This window comes from Ambystoma mexicanum, chromosome 3p, assembly GCF_040938575.1.
Source record: "Ambystoma mexicanum isolate Mex_15411 chromosome 3p, UKY_AmexF1_1, whole genome shotgun sequence".
NCBI lineage: Eukaryota > Metazoa > Chordata > Amphibia > Caudata > Ambystomatidae > Ambystoma > Ambystoma mexicanum.
In genome coordinates, this window is record NC_090925.1 from 1249763677 (window position 1) to 1249785926 (window position 22250).

Below are 22250 nucleotides of genomic sequence, written 5' to 3' on the forward strand. Positions count from 1 at the left end.
GTCCCCTTGGAATCTTTGCTCTTCTGGTCATGCTTTACACCAGGTCCTGCGTTTTCGCATATTTGCATTGGTGGGGGGAGCAGCCTTTCTCGGTAGAGGCTCCTTTATTATGGAATTCCCTACGCACTTCCCTACCGAAGACTGAAAATCATCTTCACCTCAGTAGGGCTTTAAAAACTTCTGTTCAATCAGTAACTTATGAGGCACCCCCTTGTAGCTCTCTACCGATTTTCACATACCCTTTAACCCTTAGAACTGCCACAGGTTCCCCTTCTCTACCTGGAACAGGAAAACTACTTTGCATCCCTTATAGAATCCCAGACCTTCAGTTGGTCTCTCTGATTAATCCATCCTCTTTGGAACAGGTGTTGTTTCCTTCACTGCATCTTTTAATTCCAGGCTCAGCATGTCATTCCATGTGGCTTCCTGCTATTTAAAATGGGACATATTGCTAAGCATCTGTCATGATTAGGTCACGCTAGTTGATTGGCCAAATGTTTGCATTAGCTTGCCTCATATTCAGGCAATACCCTAGAATACACACCCTTCATCTTCATTGGTTGATTTCTGTGCATGTGAACAAAATGTGGGGGGCACATTTCTCGCAGTAATATTGAATCCGTTTTTCTTTCATGTTTCTGAAGCAACATGCCACAATATTTAAACACACCTTTCTGTAATCCCATTGCCCAGATGCAGTAGGAGGAAGTCAGATATGTATTTGTAAAATTATGAACTTTAATAATTTTAAGAATTATTTTAAAAAATGGAGAATTACAATTCTGTTTAATCCAAAAATAGAGGTTCTCAGTTTTAAAACACACTTCGGCGTGATTGTAACCAGTATGGATTTAGTTTTATAAGTGTAATCATTTTTAAATGTAAGTTGTAATGTTGGTTTAAATTGTCCATTTATTTCACATGCAGTGTTCCAGGCTTAGTTTTGTTTCCAGGGAAAATGAACCCAATGCTAGCGGGCCTCTCAAAACCAATGATTGATTGAGTCATTAATGTCGGGTCTCTGATCTCCTTGCATTAGGCTATGCATATGGTCATGTTCTATACTATAATTGATGTCAAATGTGATCTGCTAAATTCAAGATGTGTTTGAAGCTCGGCCCTAGGAAAACAGAGTTGATGATTATCAGGCAGCACACTGGGCCTCATTACAAGAATGGCGCTGTGGCAAAAAACAGCGGTAATGTATTAGTAATTCCGTTTCCACGGAATTACTGCCGCATTACCACACCACCATACTACATTTGGTGGTGAGGGGGAGGAAAAACCTCAAGCTAAATTCTGGAGGTAATTCTGCCACATTACCACCAAAAAACTGGCAAATTGGCAGAATTGCAGCCAGTGGTAATTCTGCCAAAATCCCTATGGACTCCATAAATGGGAACTGATACTGCCATACCACCACTTGTAATCTAGCGATAGTTCCGCCGGCCTAAGTGGTTGTAGCAGTAAATCCATTCGGTGGTATTCAGTTGATTTACCACAAGACTATTGCAAAACTTGTAATGAGGCCCTTTTTCTGGCTTCTATTTAAGCTTATATTTATAAGAATACCTTGCTCTTATATGGATTTGTAAAGGTGGGGGCTGCTCGTCAACTCTGAGGGCCTGTTCACAGAGCACTTTGTTATGGAAATGTAATGGATTTTTCTGATGTCATGAATGAGCCTTGCCCCAGAGGGCAGGAATTTCGGAAGACAGCCAGACCTAAATGTACACTGTGGGTTATGGAAAGTTCAAATCTGCTTGTTCTGTTAACCTGAATAAAAACATTGAAACCTCATATAATTTTGTAATCATGAAGGGCTTATTTTCTTCTATTGTAATGACAAACTGCAAGCCATTCCTATGAAACAACCTTTCAATGGCTTCATCCTTTTGTGCAAAAACATTACCTAAATAAGAATCATTTTGCAATTTACACACAGCCCATAACATAGAAAAGTGATACTCAGTGAGGCTTAATTTTGAACACATCAATATTTCTGGGTTTTCTTGAGAGGTCAGTGCATTGTTCCAACATGGCGAGGCACCACTTTAAATGTTGGCAGACCATTTAACTTTATTGATGTTTTCAGCACATCTGGCTGTAACTTTAGTATTTAGTTCCAAATGTTCTTAATGTTTGGCAATGAAACATGAAATGAGTTCAGTTTGTAGCAAGCAATCAAATGGCTGAAAGCAGAGGCAATTTATAACTTGTAAAATGCTAGTCTGGATGAAAACGGTGTGTGCCACGAGGGGCGAATCATGACACAAGAGGTTATTGTTAACCATATTATATTTAAATTAGAAAGGCACCTTAGAATAGTGTAAACCCACAATACACTGTCTTGTGGTTTTACGCAGTGATCTCAATTTTCACTGCTGTTTATCAACATTTAGATGAGGGCCTCATTGGACGAATTGGTTTAAGTTTTCATGTGTGCAGGTGAAATGCAGGTACTTCTTCATTTGGACGGCGACCTGGACGAAATAGCCAGGCGTTTTAAGGCACGTATCTCTCAAAAATCCTTAGGATTGTTTTGCGGCATGCTTAAACTAATTCCAGCGAAAACTGAGATCTTAATGGTGAGCCAGTGAGGGACACGTGGCACCACCATCCGCTGTTCACCTGGAATCATGGGCCAGGATTCCGGGAATGTGGAATGTGTTCTTAGCACGTCACTCCGGTGGTTTGTAAATGGCCTGGTTACTGATGAAAACGCGTATCTGCTTCAAAGATGCTTGCTTAGTTCAGAGATGTTTCTCTCATGCGCACTCTACGTTCATGAGAGCACCGGTTTCTCAAATCAATACATTTCTCAAGTCAAGAGAGTGGTCCAGCATGTCAAGGGTGCTTCTAGGTAATTTCCTGCTGGAATGTGGAACCAGCTTGAATTAGGACTAATTAGAATACATAATCATGTGGCTCTCATAAGGGTTCTTAAGACCGTGCTGTTCTCCAACTAACATCCTCTTCAAATAAATCCTGTGCGGTAAGCTCTCCCTCACTGGTGAAAGAATGTTCTGGAAGTAAAAGCATCATAACCGGGCACTGATCGCCCTTCTATCCAATTTGCTTATTTGTTTTTAGGATTATGAAATAGTTTAGGTGATCTCGGTGCATTTGGTTGCCAAAGAACAAAATATAGGGGAAAGGTTCGACAGATGGCCATCTAAACAAAATCTTTTCTAATTCTCTGACAACCTTGGACAGTATGATATGGTATGGCATTTGTAACGCGCCTGTACAAAAGTGTTTCAGGGCGTGACGAGGCAAGGAAGGGGGAACAGAGGGAGGACAGGCACAACTATCTTACTAGGCCAAGTGAGATTGAGATCGTGTAAGTGCAGGGGAGTGGTGTGGGGAAAGGTGACAGAGGAAAGGGGATGGGGTAGTGCTACATGGGATCAAAACAATAACAAGAAGTGTGACCAGCAGGTGGCAGGTGCAAGGGTAAGTGCAGACAGCAGGTGTCCAGATGTGCAGGTAGGGGGACTGTAGGGTTACAGATACAGACCCAAGTGCAAGGGTTGCCGGGTGGCAGTGCGGGTGTGCAACTGGGCAGGCAGTGACCTGGGCCCGAAATCAGAGTGTAGCTAGGTGACCAGTGCAGTATCAGACAGGTAATCAGCAGGGGAGAGGAAGAGAGAAGGCAGAAGCGAAGAGGAAGGTCTTGAGGTGCTTCTGGAACCGGAGATGGTTCTCCTCGAGTTTCAGAGAGGCTGTTACAGAGGGAGGCCCCAGCCGAAGAACGAGATCTACCACCAACTCGTTGCTTGGAGAAGCGACTGACCCTGAGGGAGTTGGGGGTGGAGGAGCAAAGAGTTTGTATAGGAAGGAAAGTACAATGTGTAACTTCGCTCTGCACTTCAAACTACATTCCTTTTTTTACCAAAGTGTCTGCAACTGAAGCAGAAGAGGTGTACTTGCTCCTTTCATTTCTGCCTGCTGCTCCACTCAAATCCAGTCCATCTAGCAGAAAAGTCCTTCTGCGAGGAACGCTGGTAGGTGCGTGAAAATGTCAGCTGATCCGGGGGCCGAATGCCCCGCATATTCGGATATTCTGAAATACCAGGCAATTCAGCGAGTAAGAGTGCTTGCACCATTCAGGCCTCCTGGAGGTTTCTGCTTGTCTGGTTACTTGCATTCCACTCGGAGAGGGGGTTGGAGATTTTGCTATGAACTCATACAGCTGAAGCATAATATAGATTGTCCATCAATGCCTCCTTCACTTTTGCAGTATAATGAGAAGCAATTTCAGCCATCACTCCTCGCAGGCTCGTTTTGATGCTCATGTAAAATTGAGTAAATGGGGTAAAAAGCGCAAAGGCGCACACTCTGTATGTTGCACCTCATCTGTTTTATTTGGTCCAGCTTCTCCTTATGTAGCGGAAGTACACTGTGGGAAATGCAGTACTGTGGGAAATGCAGTACTGTGGGAAATGCACTCAGTTAATTTCTCCACTCCACATCTTGCACCTCATCACAATATTGATTCGGGTAGAGAGGCATGGATCCCTGCGGATTCTGCTCACTCTTGGTGTGTGAAAGGGGCATGTGGAGTCGGTAGAGATTCATTGCAACTGCAACCAGCATTACTGATCAAATGCATGAACGCGATGGCAGTGCTCATAGAGTATCACCCGCATGGCCTGGATGTTCATGGATATAAGGACGAGAAACCCTTGATATGGGCCTGAGCTGGGGGTGCAGTAGGGGTCCATTTCAACATTCTCCAGGGCTTCCAAGATCATGCCCAAGTGATGAAGTCATATTGGGTGTCCCGTCTATGGATAAATGGCCACCTGCAGTGTGAAGTGCCAGCGGCAGGCAGTAGAAGGGGGATTCCTCAAGTCGCTCCACTTTCTCTGCCTCTTCTTGTGTTCCTTTATACAAGGCACATGTTCAACTGCACCTTGAACTTCTGATTTATTTCCATAGAATTGGCCTGTTCAGTCCTTCGGATCGGACAGTGCACTATCCTTGAATAAGATATCCTGTCTGCCCACTAGGAGTTCCTCCGGGAACCACAGCTACTGCCACAGACTCTGCTTGACCTCTTCACTGTGTGGCATTTCTTTCCCTTACAACTCCTGTTTATGATTGATGGGCCTTACCCTGATCCTGCTTTGCCATCATGCAGGCGAGAGCATGCACAGATATGCTGCCTGCAATGCAGACTGTCAAGGCAACGTTGGAGCTTGTAACTGTGTCCAAGATGGGGTCTCCATGATGGTTTTGGCCTCTTCAGCACTCTGCTCCCACGCAGATTCCAATTAAGGATACTTATCAACAAGGGGTTCACCAAGTGGGTGCCCTTTTGAGAATAAAGGTGAAACACCCGAATGGGCAAACAGAGCAAAGGCACACAACCAATACTTTCCAGGAAGGGGATAGTTCCTGGAAATAACTTAATCAGTACTCTTTTTGAATGTTCTCGACAATTAGCAAAAGTATTGAAGAGCACAGGGGTTTGCAGTAGGTGGCTCAGACCAGAATGCTTGCCTAAAGACCGGGGGAGGAGAGAGACTGAGACCCTGGAGAAAAGCCAGGCACTTGGGGAGACCAAATTAGAAGAGAACCCTAACGCCTGCTGAGGGCCATACCTCAAACCTGCAAAAAGAATTAAGAGCGTTGATGCAAGGAATATAAGAGCCTGCTCAGGGCTTTATCTCTGATACAGGGAGAGACCTGATTTAGAGACAGACTGATCACAAGGGCTTGGTTAGAGTTCTCGCTTCTGACCAGGAAACCTCTAGCAAAGGAGGGTGTCTCGTTGCATCTGGATTATAACACAGCCTGACAAAAAACTAAGCAAGGGGGAAGAAATACCGACCCTGGTCCAGAAAGATGTCCTGCAAGTGGGGTTTCAGAGTATCTATGTCTTACCTGAACCCTAAAGAAAGGGGGGCAACTAATTGCTAGTAGGTGACTGGCAAGAAGCAAGTCGGGTATTCTAATCCTGAGACTGGGTAAACCAAGAAGCATGAGGAGTGTTCTTTCACCTGGAATGAGTACTACATTAGAGAAATTGAGCAAGAGCAGTATTCCTGTAGTTAATCCCTGGAGACGTAATACTATTCTTTATTATTTGAAATGTGTTGCCCTAGGATTTATATGCCTTTTAAAAGTCAATGCTGCTGAACTGACCTACTACTACTTGTGTCCTCTGTTAACCCTTTGTCGCACCCCCTAGGACAAGGGCCTGCAACTCTTGGATCGCCAGATGTTTTGCACTACTACTCCCATGATACCTCACCATGGACTATACTGGATACACGTGATGAGAATTGTAGTCTAGAACATCTAGAGAGCCAAAGGTTCAAGACCCCTACTCTAGGCGATACACGTTCCCAAAGAGATTTGCAAATGACATAGTTTAATGGAAGTATATCAATCTCGTGACCTCCATCCACCTGCTGTTACCCTGACCAGCTAAGAGACACCCAAGAAATTCTATTTTTTTTATGTCTACTTTGATCTCTGAATTTGTGCTATTGTCATTTTTTCGCATGGGCGTTTGCTTTATTTATCCACCCATGTGATCTGCGTAGGGCTCTCTATCGTTTAAGTGTGTCTACCTATTTTGGACTTTGTGAGGTTTCGTTTGAAGCATGGGACTGTCTTGTACTGCTTTAGTTTAGCGCAGCAGGGCTTCTATAAATTGAGACTGACCTCATCAGTGACCATGTTTTTTAATTGTCTTGGTATTGCCCTGTTATAAAAAAAAAGTGGTACAAGACAAAGCAGGTTTGGTTAACTGTTGGATAATTTTCAGTCCATGTTGGGAACATGTGCCAAGATTTCAATATTTTAGGGTAATGCTCCCATTTGCACATTCATGGTGACTTGCATGCGCAAGCACAATTGGTACTTGTTCAAGTATTCTGCGATTTCTCATGCCTTCATGGTCTCCATTCCTGCCAACATGGCTTTTGTCTCATCAGGGTGATGGCAACGAATAGCCGTGCGACCAGTATCTTCACCGAGGAATTGGCATCATTTGATGAAATGAGGTGCAATATTTCGAAGGACTTTTTGAATGAAGCTTGTTTCCTGAGCTGAATGCTTTGCTGTCTACAGCTGGGTCATACCTGTGCCCATATGCACCCGGGGCTCATGGGTTCCTCCGTGCGTCATGCGCAGGCTTTCTCCTCGCCACCAGTGTAGAGCTGCACTGCCACCAGTGAGGAGCCGCCTTCCCCGGAGCCACGCGCCATGCTGCGCAGTAAATAACAGCCAGAGGCGCTTATGCTGTAATACGTCTTTATTTCTTCACATCCATTGGGGTACTTCTTGACCCTCCTGCCCCACGCCACTTACCCTCCACCTCCACCCCTCAGCACCGGAACTCCATTGTCTACATGACACCCACTAGCACTGCTTGTCATATATCGTCAGCTGTTCTCCTCCCCTTTACCAACCCCGCTTCATGTGAGCTAATTACCTGTAGTAACAATTTGTAATCTTCGAATCCAGATTGATATGCGATTGGCCTGCTCTACCCACTTAATACATTTTTGGCATAGCCTTGTGATGTTAATGTTGTTAAACGCGGCTGATAGATCAATTGCGGCTACATAAAGGAAGTTCCCACCTTTATTTGAGGTGCACGCACAAAGTGCAAAAACACTCATTTGGTCCCAACTCTTTTTCCTGAAGCCCCTTTTTTTTTAATGGACTGCATCTATTAGTGGATTTAGCCCAGAAACTTAATTCCTTTATTACCAGGGTTGCAAAAAGGCAAAACATGTGGATGAGCAATCGGGCTAACCAATTGGGCGGTAGCACGACTGGTCACCTCTATCCCCTTTTTTAAAGATGGGAACCAATAGTGCTTGTTGCCAGGACCTCCCAGAAACTTAATTCCTTTATTACCAGGGTTGCAAAAAAGCAAAACATGTGGATGAGCAATCGGGCTAACCAATTGGGCGGTAGCACGACTGGTCACCTCTATCCCCTTTTTTAAAGATGGGAACCAATAGTGCTTGTTGCCAGGACCTAGGACAATGTTCACTGGCAGCAATATGCAAGAAGAGCTTAAACAGAAGGTCCAACCATAGTGCGGGATCGTCTTTAAAGATTCCGTTTGCAACTGCATCCGATCCACTAGCTCGAATTGTTTAACTTCCTAATTAAAATCTCCACGTCCATTTTGTCAAATGAAAATGTCCAGATGGGTACCGTCCGAGCCTTGGTTTCTTGATTCACTGAATGATCAGTGATGGCTCTAGATTTGTTGGAAAAGTGACATGCAGCAAGACTGTATCGTCAATTGCGAATCATTGGTATTATTCAGAATTCGCCAAATTGATGGTGCATCTTTCTTTAGCAGAAGCTGATTTTTACCAATATATCGTTGGATTCTGTGGGACTTAAGCCATGTGTGGTAGGTCTGTTTCAGTGTGTTTTATTTATTGCATTTTCTATTTCATCCCTGTGTAACAATGAGGCATCTTTGTCCAACATTTTAATAATTCTCTGTGGTGCGCTTGTTTTTAGCTTAATATCTTTGTCTAAACGGTTCCTATGGACCCAGGGAAAATCAGTTTGTTTGATGGTAGTGTTCCTCAATCTAGATAATATTGCTGGAAATTCTTTGGGGAGAGGGTATACAACTTTTTCATTGGTAGATAAACTCTCCCACCATCTTCTTAGACTGCTGTTGGCTTCATTACTCTTGCCAAGCTGTATGTATGCCTGTCACTACTAGATGTTGGGGGGCCTTCAGATTTTGTTTCCTTTTTCCATGCCATGTTTAGAATTCGATGTAGCATGGCATGGTCCCTGAGAGACGTTCTTACTATTACCTACATTTCCATGTTCTTTATAAACAAATAGTCAATGGTAGAATATGTTGTAGCATTATACCATGTCAGAACTTTCGTCAGTCGGCCATCAGATAACAGATTTGTTCGCAAGAAGCCCCATCTAGAGAGGAAAGATGACCATGTTCTACCGTAGGTGCCCCATTTACCTGCGCCATAACACACAGGGCTAGAAATACATTTATTGCCACCAAGTGCGTCCAGATCAACCTCAGTGGGATTACAGTTGCAGTTAAAATCTCCTCCTATAATAATTGGACTTTCTATGTGCTCTCTACCACTGTACCAGTAAGTTATGTAAATCAGCCATTGGTTTAAAGTGTATCAAACAGATGCGCCCGGATCAACGAGTGAAGCCGGGGCAGAGCTCCCCACACACACAGCTTTAATAAGAGGAGTGACGGAGTGAACGTTTTTGAAGAATAGTACTACCAGCAGCGCAGTAAGGATGTGGACTGAATGTTGTAATAACTATGTAGAATACTTGTAGACTAGACTAGACTGAACTAGAAACTCAACTGGAGCATGTGATTGGATCCAGCTGGTACCTGTAGTGTTAGGAAGGGAAGGTATGCATATCCCAGCATTATTACTGAATGGCAATAAGATGTAACGTGACGTAATGTATCATAACAAAGACTCAAAATTTAGAAGTCAATTTTGGAAGTCAATTTTTATTTAAATGAAGCAAGAGTTCGTATCCCCAGCCTCATTTTTATATCAAAAATGTGTGTAGAGCTGGCTTCTCTACAATCAAAATTGCGTTCTTAATCCCAAACCTATTTTATTTTGATTATTTGCATATCAAACTTTACGTTGAGTCGAGCTCATCTCGCTCACTTAAAATACATCATCGTGTGCATCTTGAATCTGCCTTTTTTTCTTGGATGCTTTTTCCCAAAGTAATGTGATGGCCAACTAGTTTGCTAATATATTATTAGTCTTAAACCAATCAACATCAGTACAGTTTTTTGGACCAGAACATCCTCCTCCTCATCAGCCTCTTTGTACTTAAGCAATATGACCCGAGCGGCAGGGGCATTACCGACTCAGGTAAATTATAGGCCCAAGCGAAGCGAGGGAGAAAAAGGGGGGAGATAAAAAAATACGTACCTTCGTCCCTGCCAGGGGACAATGGAAGCTTCCAGCTGTGTGGAGGCACAGAGTCTCCACACTGCTGGAGGCTGCCATTGTCCCCCACCAGGGACACCGGAGCAAGAAGGTAAGTGGGGTGGGGTAGGGAGGAGGGAGGGAAGGGAAAAAAAGCAAAAAAGCTTACCCGAGTCCCCAGCGGGGGCAGAGGTAGCCTCTCAGCCGTGGGGAGGCTCGGAGCGGGGATGGCCCCGCTTCGAGCCTCCTCATTGGCTGAGGGGCTGCCACGCCCCCGTGCCGAGGACAAGGCAGCTGGAGTCCTGGCAGAGAATCAAAGGATTCTCGGCCGGGTAAGGACCCGGCGCAAGCCAATCAGAATGCGTGTTGCATTCTGCTTGACTCTCGCCGGGTACTAATTAGCCAATATAGTGACTTCCGTAAGTTGATCTAGTACAAAAGCTGTTTCGTCTGCAACATCTCAGTTACCCCCAGATTTCCCAACTCCAACTTGAGGGGCCGGTTCGGAGTGCTTGTTGGCAAAGTCAGTGCATTATTTAGGATTACATTTTCCTTTATGCGTAAGGATTGTACATATGCCACTCTCCACTATTCTGCGCCACCAGCTAAGGCAACTGCTTTGGCCCTATAGCTCTGTCCAATACACCGGCCACCATATCTTTTTGTAAACCGTAAAACAACTTTCCTTTGGAGGGCCAAGATCAATTCATATTTTTCAACCTGTGAAGACCTGCCCATCGCCCTCACTTCAATGGGTTGATTAATCAGACACAGGTTATTCACTGCTTTTTTCCCCCTCACATGACAAGATCTACATATTGGTCATGTTGATTAGTAAACCATTGAACTGGCATCTCTCATTGTACATTGTTAGTTGAGTTTGGAAGCTAGTTGGGATTTACATAATTACCACATGATCAGCGAAGAGTTAGATTCCCAACCTCTCTCTGCTGATTGAGGAGGGTATGTGCAGTAAGTTTCAAAAGATCCTTTTCTATAGCATGTATATGCATTGTGAACACACCCCACTCAACCCTGCATACTGGTACGGCTGTGCAACCTCACTTCTCGGGGACTATATCTTACATGTGCAAAATTGCCATTGTTAAAAGGACTAATAGCAAATAAAGGTAGGGCAGCAACTGTCATGATCTGCAGGGTCTTCTATAAACTGTCTTTCAGGACCGCATCAATAGCTGACTTTAAATGAAAGAACAACAGATATAGGACATGTTTTTTTTTTTAAGAAAAATGTTTGGATTACCAAACCAGGCAGAACACCTGGTCTTATTTAATGACCTCTTGGAGAAAGCCAGCCCCAGTATGAGAAATTAATTGCGAATTTATTGCACCAATCATCCAATGGATTCAAGATTGCGTCCAGCAAATTTGGGCTGTAATTCCAATCAGAGATTGTGTTTCCACCTTGATTATTTTTTTCACCACACAGTTTTACTTGTCAGTCATGGAGTTCGCACAGGCAAAATGTAATAAATTATATAATTCTAAATGGTACATGTACTGTAAATGTGTGTATGCTTACCAATAGACACACGTTCTACTCGTTGGTGTCTGTGCCCTGTGATGATTCTGAGGATGTTGTCCCTTCTCACCTACGGAGAGACCTTACCCATGGGGCCAGGGCGGTGCATACACAGTACAATAGTCCCCCTGGGGGTGGTGCACCAGGAGAGGATCACATCAGAGAGGAAGCCCCTTATGGGATCAGGGACGACCATTCCCAGAGAACGCAGTATCCCACTCCCTTAGACCCACCCACTTCCCCAAATCAAGTTCTCCATCCCTTTCTCGAGGCAGTGTTAATATCTGTTATTGTTAAGCTAAACCACTTAATGATAGAGCTGCCTAACAACCCTGGAGAGACCAAATCTTCCCATGTAACTCTACCATGACTACTGTGACGAAGAAGATGATCAGGGGTATAATGATTACTCCAGAGAACTGGAATGAACAGTCTAGTCTTTCAGCGTTTTCGATTGGTTCAAATTGTGAGAAACTGGAGGGAATCCTTACATCTACTCCCCATGGGTCCTCTTCTTAGGTTGCCAGGGAAAGGCCATCGCTTTTGGAGCCTGACTCTCGGGGTGGAGAATCGAGGGATGGTCAACTGGGTGGAGGGTCTTTGGGGTGAGGGAGACGCGGTACTCCCCTTCCGATTTCATAATGAACCAGTAATCACAGAAGCATGGATGGGATGTTGTTACCCCCCTTTTCCTCTGGTCAGGGTAACATCAGGAAATATTATAAATCCATTGTCTACAGAAAGAGCATAAACGAGAAGAGGGTTAATAATGAGACATGGTATCCCCCTTTCCATTATGAAGACCAGCCCAACCGTCGCCTGACCTTTATTAGCTATTGTAACACACCCCTCTCCCCCCATTAACCATCACTCAACCCACTATTGTACTGGGATGAGGAAGAGGCAACTAAGAGTAGTGAACACTAGTAAATCACTTCACCACTCTAGTACTGAGACGAGGAAGAGGCCTGCAGAATATTGCAAATGTCAGGCATGTCCCAACTGCTTTACTAATTACGACCAGGCAATTACAATTTGGGACTCACAGCTGCAACCTGTCAAGTGGTTGCAGGTATAAGAAGGGCGGAGACAGAGAGCAAAGAGACCAGCAGGGAATCCTGAATGCGAAGAGGCAGCCATGGTGGGTCCTGCAGGAGAGCCAGGATGCCGGCAGACATCCTCGGGGAACTCCAAAGTCGAGGGCCAGGCGAGCCGTGAGGAGGACACAAGAGGGGGAACCTTGATGGTCAGAGTTGTGCAGCAGGAGCTGCGGACAGAGAAGCGAGAAGCCAAAACAGCTACCAGCCTCCACGGAGAGGAAGCAAAGCTGCCTGTGGCTGGAGTTGCACAGCAGGAGCAGCAGAGAGAAGCCAAATGCCCGACAGCATCCACAGAGAGTAATCGGAGCTGCCAATGCGATACAGAAAGAGGCCATTTGTTGTATATGCGTCTTACAAAAAACCAATGAAATAAAAATACATAGAATTAGTGTTTGACGTCTTAGACATGAATTGTAAGGAGGGTGTGCACATAGGCCTATGTTCTTACTGTGTTCGCTCATGTAATCTTGCACCCTCGAAAGCACCAACTCGCCCAAATCCCCATTCTTGCATTTCTGTGCACAGCAACTGTCGAGATGGGGTGGGGGGGGCTAAAGGTATTGCAAAATGCTTTGGCCTCCACTTTCCACAGTAGAAGGCACTTCACAGGAATGAATGTTGGGATGACTGTATTAAGGATGTACTTAATCGGACTTGCTGTCTGCAGGAATGTCCTCCATGACCTTTGAATGGAGTGTTTGATTAAGCGCACGTCCTTTCACTTTTCTATCGCTTCTGTTCCCTTCATGTGTCGACCCTCTGGACTCTTCTCTTCTGGATGGTTTGTTGCCATGTTAAATGTTGCTTGATGCCCATTGTAGACAGACATATTCTTGTCCAGCTTCAAACTATGTGGTTGCAGACCTCAATGCTATGACGGCATGCTCCACTTCTTATATGCATAATGAGGGTGCGTCCCCACACCTCCTTTAACCTTCTTATCCGTCTGCTCTTCGTTTTCTCTGTTCCTTCTCCTCCTCAAACCCCCCCATACCCCTTCCTCTGCCCAGACCCCCCTCAGCCCCCCCCAGGTCAGACTCTATCCCTGTTTAGGTCCGGCTGGAGGGAATTTATTTCACAAATGCAATTTTCAAGGATCCTTCATGACCTCTTTGTCAGCATGACTAGAGTAACAGTTGATCGTGCCGTCAGCACTCTGCATCCAGTGGGTCTGTCCTCTCATGCCACACTATTTATTTTATGTGCTTGTAAAGCGCTGAAAGCCTGCGGGCATCAGGGCTCATTAACATTGAACAGGAAGACGAGGACAGGACTTTGACAAGAATTATTCACGGCCTCCTCATTCTATAGAATATTTACTTACATAGCTCGGTCTTGAGGTGCTTCCTAAAAATTCTGTAGTTCGGTTCAAGGCGGAGAGCCGTGGGCAGCTTGTTCCACTGCTGTGCTGCCCGCACTGGAAAGGCTCTCCCTGCGCCCATCGCTCGACTGAGCGAGGGCACCATTAACCTTCCATGTGCTTCCAAGCTCAGTGACCGATTGGGTATGTATCTTACGATCTTATGCTTGAGATACGCCTATTGACTAGCGAAGCAGAAATGGGGCTCAGAAATATGAATTGCAGGTTTATTTTTAGGGTATGGCTCATGCACCTGACCCCAATGCTAACCTACTCTAAGTGCTTTTAAAGGCCTCATTGGCTTATTTTAGCCTCACTGTAGCACCTGCATATTTGCTCTCATGGCCAATTTAAGTAGGTAATCTCCATTGCGCAAGGCCACCAGTCGCGTTACAGACCTTACTAAATAAAGGCTCCCTGCCTTCCCAGACAGAATCCACCCAAGTTGCAGAACGTTCCCCTACTCGCTAAGAGGAGCACAACACCCCTCCCCTCCTTGACCTCTGCTTGAGTTCTTATTGTCGCTAGACAAGTAAGCAGAGAATCCAGGAGGCAGAGGAGGCGGGCCTTAAGGACTATGCAGAGACTTGTAGCCTTGAGTAATGAAGATTACCATTCGAAATCGCCATTGCCGTAGGTCCATCCACTCGTCATAGTCCTTACTAGATGAAGATGGAGCCAGCAGTACAGCATGCACTTCTGCAGAGTAAAGCAGGGATGCAGTACCCACAAGTGCCAGCCGAAACCATATAGTATTGAAATCACCCTATTAAGGGTCTGCACGCTGAATGAGTGGCCCAAGCATTGGAGAGGGGGGTCTGTAAATGATATCTGCACTACTGTATGAATAGACATGAATCTACCAATGCACAGAGGTAGATACGTTTGAAGTCTGCAAAGAACATTGCCCCGGTCGCAGCCGTACCTGTGCATGCAAGTCTGGAGATGCATGGCTACGGATCCAACACGCCTAGAAAGCTGAAGAGATGAGGATTCAATACATTTAATTAAAAAATGACATCGATCGGCTGCTCTAGGTAGAATGTTGTAGTGATCGACAAATCTCTTTCCGACTGAGAGCTGTAGTTATCTACTCACTCGGCTGTTTCACCTGTGATACGTAAGATATAACACAACATTCAAAGATCTCCATTGCTCACTGAAGCCATCGGTCCCCTGGACTGGCAATCCCGTGACCCTGGGTCCCAGAGAGCCTGAGACCGTGCCTGAAGTCTGTGTGTACCCCAGACAGTTGACATGGACCTAACACCTGCATATGCATTGCAAGCAACACATGTGGAACGGATTCATTAACAACACGGTCAGAGAAAGACTTAATAAATGACCATAGAAACGATATATTAGCCACTCCTGACGACCCATAATTGTCCATATAATTAGTGGTCAAAGACATTTAGCGTAAGAAGGGAGCAAATGTCACCAGGGTTAACAGGTAGAATTCGACCTGTGGCAGGCATTAAAATTCACATGCATGTAGATGATCCAACTTGCTCACACAATAGCCTAGAACCACACGGGTGGTACTCATCTTGACACAGTCTGTGTTATGGCGCATCCCTGTCCCTTGACCCCCAAGCCGCAATGGTACTCTTCACAAGTAGTCCTGAAAGAGAGAAGCAGCATGCTGCCAGGGAACAGGATGTTCCTCGCGGATCCATGCTTAGCCTGCCAGTACTCAAGGGCTGCCTCACAGAAATACCTCCAGCTCCATGCATGCAACCTGCCGTGTTTATTACTGGGAATCGAGGCGAAAGCAGACCTTACAAGCGCCACCACGCGGCCACACCGACCCGCACCGGAAGCGCCATCCCAGACACACCTCCCACTGCAGCATGGCACATTCTGGTGGGCATCAAGAGTGTTTGAACTACATGCATGCAACCTGCCATGTTTGTTACTGGTAATCGAGGGAAAATCAAATATGACAGAGACCACCACGTGGCCACACTGTCGCACGTTGGCAGTGACGCCCTCCCACTGTTGGCAGGGCACATCCCAACAGGCATCGAGAGTACCAGAAGCCTCATGCAGGCAACATGTCATGGATGATATGTGACTGACCATAGATTAACAGAGAACATGACTGGGGATGGCTCTGCATTGGGGAATTAGTTTTTCATCCAAAAAGTGACACCATCTGTTAGAAAATGCATCTCTAAGAAGGAGCCATCTGACCCATTCATTTACTGAGATGGTATCTCGCTCATTCCTGACAATACCACATTGATGTCCCAGCTTCTGATGCAACAGAGACCAGCACCTTGGGAGATTGCCTCCTTCTGCACCGAGGCAAGCCCTCGATTCCTGGTGAATATTAGTCGAACCTTTTTATTTATTCCCTTTGTGGTTTAAAGTGTGGAACGGGTTGTGTTCGCTCCATTATACCTGACCGCCGCATCTGCGGCAGAGGATCGTTGCTGTACAATGCGACTCGTGATGTGTTACGAGTATCTGTGGCGTAATTACCCAAGGCCGATCATATAGAACGCTACTGGGAGTAGGAGTACCAGGACATCTCTTGTAGCAGGAAGAACCAGTTCGAGCAAATCCCAGAGTGCATCTCGTTTGCTGGAGTAAGGAGTCCTGTATAAGCAAGAAAAACATTCTAAGGAAGGAAGCCCCTGCTCCATCCACAGCTTTCCATGTAGTTATTGAAACGAGGATCCTATGTATCTTGGTGGGCCAAGTATAACACCTCCGAGGGAAACTTCCACTCCAGAAGGAAACAAGAGGTTGACAACTCACAGCGCAACTCATCCACATTTGAGAGAAACCCACACCTGGGAATGCTTCATCTTTTTCACACTCTCGGACAGTGTATTTATCTGTGGTTGGGAGAGGTCAGCATGCAAGACCCTTATTCCTTCATGGCAGCCTCCCATCCAAGTACTGTCCAGGCCTGTCTCTGCTTAGCTTCCCTCATCAGACAGCAGCTGACATGTGCAACCATTTGTGGTGCAGTTTTAACAGCTTATGGTTTGTGGAAAACATAACATGAATTGCTTGAGCCCTAAAACAAGGGGGCGTGGGTGCACTGAACAGACAGCCAGGTTAAGCCCAGTCAACTGATCACATGGGCACAGCCTCAGTTTATATGCACTGTTTAGGTCATCAAACATAAATCCTGATACCATACCATGGTATAAGCATGCAGCGCAGTATAATGCCACAAATTGGAGGCCCAGAATCCTGTCTTGAATGCAATTATACCTGAAACCTTGCATGATTGTTCAACGGCATGGTATATTTTTATTTATTACTATTTTCCTGGAATTGGGGACTGGAGCACTCCACCTTGCCAATGGTGGTCCCATAGCATACTGTTTGAGCCATTCAGTTCCACTGTGGCCTTGCTGTCAGGACAGTGATTGTTTAAAATAAAAAAAATAAAACAATCAAAGGAAACGAGTGATTCTCAATCCTGGACAGTCATTGTATCGGCAAGCACTCACTTTATGTTTCTTGCTACGCAAGCCACGCGCTCTTACATTTAAGTGGCCTAGCAATTCACTGCCACGAGGAGCCACACCAGACGCTTGGCACAATTAACAGGAGCTCGGTCAAGTTGATGCACCTGTGAAGCCCTCCAGTGACTGACCAGGTAGAGGCCATGAAGCTGAACCAGACCGGCGGCCCCAATTGCATTGCTATGCAAGCTGTAGTGCATGTACTACTGAAAACAGACTTCAGTCTCAAATACTTTCACAGAGCAATAATGAGATTAATGTCTCACCTGAGACGAGGTGCTTTCTGGTTGAAACGAGAACCAATCCTTATCAGGTAATTGGCGTTTCTGGGCTTGTTTTATTTTGGGAGGGTGTCTGGCTGCAGGCCCATACTCCTGGCGCTGCTGCAAGGCCCCAGCCCAGCTGGAAATCATTAAGCCTGGCAAGGCAGCGTCTGTGAATGTTAGTGCTTCCCAACCAGGAGGCAGCACTCATGACCTGAATGCGCTGTAAACCGAGACAAGAAGCTGCTTGAACGTCACCAGTGGAATAACCTTTTACTTGTATACGACACCATCCACGCAGTGCGTCAGTTTGTAAGGTCTGTGCTGCACCCTTTTACTGCAGCTCGAACCTACAACAATGCATTCTGAACCCATTTAATCTGTACACAAGTAATGTCCAGGCAGGATCGGCAAGTGTGGGACCCTTGCACACTGTATTTGTTTTATTCGTGCGGCTGTTTTGCCAGGGCTAAAGACTACTGCCATGAATTGCATGACTTAAAGCCCGATGTGTAGCCTGCCAGGATCAGCAGATATTGGGGAGCGAGGTTTCATTCCTGGTATTGCTGTTTGCAGCCCACCTTGCGGCCACAACAGCGTGACGCAGGGGGGTGTGACCTCTTATACTGTGAACGTCATTATGCCTGTGTAGCGATAAGGGGATAGGAAAGGCTCCCTCGCCCCCTGGCCCCCCAAGCCTGCGACACCATAGCCATGAATAAAGTGAATGTGGAGCGAGGGGGGCATCGAGTTTGAAGTTTAGGAAAGCACATCCTCCTCTGAACCCCTTCTTACCTTTCTTCAGCGTGCAGCTGGACCGAGGGACCGCTGGTCCCAGGCTCTTCGTAGGTCTCTGCATCGAGATAGAAAAACACAGCTAGAGGGCAAGGAGGGGTGGAGGGGCTTTATACTCCACGTAGGGAGCAGGGGAACATTCTGGAAATGTTTGCAACTTGGTTGGCTTCTGTCTGGGAAGACGGGGAGCCTTCATTTAGTAAAGACTGTGACGAGTGAAGGTGGATTTGAGGCAATGCCTGCTGTTTCACTGCTGCAACAACCCATTCATCCACTCATTCACTCACGCAGCTACTCATTTACCTGCTAGCCGTCAGTCTGCATACTCCGCAATCCATTCACTCATGCATCCACTCACTCGTCCACTCACGCAGCTACTCATTTACCTGCCAGCCGTCAGTCTGCATACTCCGCAATCCATTCACTCATGCATCCACTCACGCAGCTACTCATTTACCTGCCAGCCGTCAGTCTGCATACTCGACGATCCATTCACTCATGCATCCACTCACGCAGCTACTCATTTACCTGCCAGCCGTCAGTCTGCATACTCGACGATCCATTCACTCATGCATCCACTCACTCGTCCACTCACGCAGCTACTCATTTACCTGCCAGCCGTCAGTCTGCATACTCAGCAATCCATTCACTCATGCATCCACTCACTCACGCAGCTACTCATTTACCTGCCAGCCGTCAGTCTGCATACTCGACAATCCATTCATTCATGCATCCACTCACGCAGCTACTCATTTACCTGCCAGCCGTCAGTCTGCATACTCGACGATCCATTCACTCATGCATCCACTCACTCGTCCACTCACGCAGCTACTCATTTACCTGCCAGCCGTCAGTCTGCATACTCAGCAATCCATTCACTCATGCATCCACTCGGTCACGCAGCTACTCATTTACCTGCCAGCCGTCAGTCTGCATACTCAGCGATCCATTCACTCATGTATCCACTCACTCATCCACTCACGCAGCTACTCGTTTACCTGCTAGCCGTCAGTCTGCATACTCAGCAATCCATTCACTCATGCATCCACTCACTCACGCAGCTACTCATTTACCTGCCAGCCGTCAGTCTGCATACACAACAATCAATTCACTCATGCATCCACTCACTCGTCCACTCATGTAGCTACTCATTTACCTGCCAGCCGTCAGTCTGCATACTCAGCAATCCATTCACTCATGCATCCACTCACTCGTCCACTCATGCAGCTACTCATTTACCTGCCAGCCGTCAGTCTGCATACTCAGCAATCCATTCACTCGTCCACTCACGCAGCTACTCGTTTACCTGCTAGCCGTCAGTCTGCATACTCAGCAATCCATTCACTCATGCATCCACTCACTCACGCAGCTACTCATTTACCTGCTAGCTGTCAGCCTGCATACTCGACGATCCATTCACTCATGCATCCACTCACTCGTCCACTCACGCAGCTACTCATTTACCTGCCAGCGGTCAGTCTGCATACTCGACGATCCATTCACTCATGCATCCCCTCATTCGTCCACTCACACAGCTACTCATTTACCTGCCAGCCGTCAGTCTGCATACTCAGCAATCCATTCACTCATGCATCCACTCACTCACGCAGCTACTCATTTACCTGCTAGCCGTCATGCATCCCCTCACTCGTACACTCACGCAGCTACTCATTTACCTGCCAGCCGTCAGTCTGCATACTCAGCAATCCATTCACTCATGCATCCCCTCACTCGTCCACTCACGCAGCTACTCATTTACCTGCCAGCCGTCAGTCTGCATACACAACGACCCATTCACTCATGCATCCACCCACTCGTCCACTCACGCAGCTACTCATTTACCTGCCAGCCGTCAGTCTGCACACTCAGTGATCCAGTCACTCATGCATCCACTCACTCGTCCACTCACGCAGCTACTCATTTACCTGCCAGCCGTCAGTCTGCACACTCAGCGATCCATTCACTCATGCATCCACTCACTCGTCCACTCACGCAGCTACTCATTTACCTGCCAGCCGTCAGTCTGCACACTCAGCGATCCATTCACTCATGCATCCACTCACTCGTCCACTCACGCAGCTACTCATTTACCTGCCAGCCGTCAGTCTGCATACACAACGACCCATTCACTCATGCATCCACCCACTCGTCCACTCACGCAGCTACTCATTTACCTGCCAGCCGTCAGTCTGCATACTCAGTGATCCATTCACTCATGCATCCACCCACTCGTCCACTCACGCAGCTACTCATTTACCTGCCAGCCGTCAGTCTGCACACTCAGTGATCCATTCACTCATGCATCCACTCACTCGTCCACTCACGCAGCTACTCATTTACCTGCCAGCCGTCAGTCTGCATACTCAGCGATCCATTCACCTCGTCCACTCACGCAGCTACTCAGTCTGCATACTCGGCGATCCATGCGTACCCAGTTTGACTCGTCTAGCTGCTGTTAAGCACGTACTAATGCAGCTGTAATGAAGTGTGGCTCTTGCAGGCAGCAGGTAAGTTCTCATGAGGCTCGTTTATTCAGAAACGGGCCACATGAGGTTCAGAAGAAGACGGGTACATGTCGGGGTGAGAGGGTACAGAAACTGGCTCCCAACACCCAGGCTCACATACATCTCCAGATCCCTGGCTGTGGAACCCTTTTCACACACGTTCTCCACACTCTCTCAACACTCTACTGACGCCACATAATTTAACAATCCACTTTTGCGTCCACTTGTTCACCCTGTCAGTCGTCCATGCTTCACTGTTGGACAGGTGTTGGGCAGTATTATCCATCAAGTGGCAGTACTGTACTACCGTCATACTCTATAGCAGCCCTGCCAAAAAAAGGTCCCGGAAATATCCCTAAAAGTGCAGCAGCTCTGCTGGGAAGTGCAGCGCTGGACTTAACGAGTGTGTGTGCGCATCGCAGCCCTGATGAGAGCCATTGGTACCATCCATAGGAATAGCAGGCCCTTCCCGCCAGTGTACATTCAACGTGCTCGGCCTTGACACTTCATAGCCATCCAATCCGTGCTGTGTGATCTTCCAACGCAAGACACCGTTGCTTTTCTCGGCAAAAAAAGTGTCAGACGTGTTGACTTTGTCAATGCTTGTTTATGTTGCTTTGCCAGCGCTTCAGTTATAAGACCTTCTCCCTACTCGCAAAGCTTAGCCATCTTCATCAGTCCAAGGACTTCTCATGTAGGGCTTTTATAATGGGTAGCAATACTGTGTTAACCAACCAAAAACTGCAGAGAATCTTACAGCAATTATACATTTTATTGGGTTCACTACTAGCGTTCAAACCCAGAGGTGTCTCTTGACACCATTTTTCATGTATTTCTTGCAAACATGTTCTTTTTTTGGATTGTAATTACCTCTTAAATGACAGGTATGTTAACCATGTATAACCATGTAATAACCAATCAATACATTTCAAAAAACATGTATGTTAACATTGTCGATACGCTTTGATTCCGTTTTTTTAAAAAGTGCGCGCATGCTCTCTCTCTCCCTCTCTTTGGCAGGCGCTGTCTTTCTTTGCTGTGCAGTTTCTGAACGCAGTGGGAGATCTGCTCGACCTCGTGCCCGTGCTGGCGTCATCTTCCAGCGAAGACTGGCCCTCTCTGCGCATGGAGGACGCGACGAAGTACCGGAGGGAAATGGGTCACTGCTCGGCTCTTATCAAGGTCAGTTCTTCTACCCCCCCCCCCAATGTGAAATGGAGGCAGTAGTCTGGGGCGAGGTTGGTTTCCCGGTAGGC

The 22250-nt window shown here is 46.5% G+C and overlaps 1 protein-coding gene and 1 long non-coding RNA gene across 2 annotated transcripts in view; one reads left to right on the forward strand and one right to left on the reverse strand.

Moving 5' to 3' along the window:
- PLBD1 (phospholipase B domain containing 1) overlaps window positions 1-22250 on the forward strand; it is a 424699-nt gene that overhangs the window by 154213 nt on the left and 248236 nt on the right. The window contains exon 5 of the mRNA XM_069652727.1: window positions 22015-22176. Within this exon, the coding sequence (XP_069508828.1) occupies window positions 22015-22176 (162 nt within the window). The remainder of the gene's footprint in view (window positions 1-22014; window positions 22177-22250) is intronic.
- LOC138581412 (uncharacterized) overlaps window positions 1-22250 on the reverse strand; it is a 578201-nt gene that overhangs the window by 126153 nt on the left and 429798 nt on the right. The window lies entirely within an intron of this gene.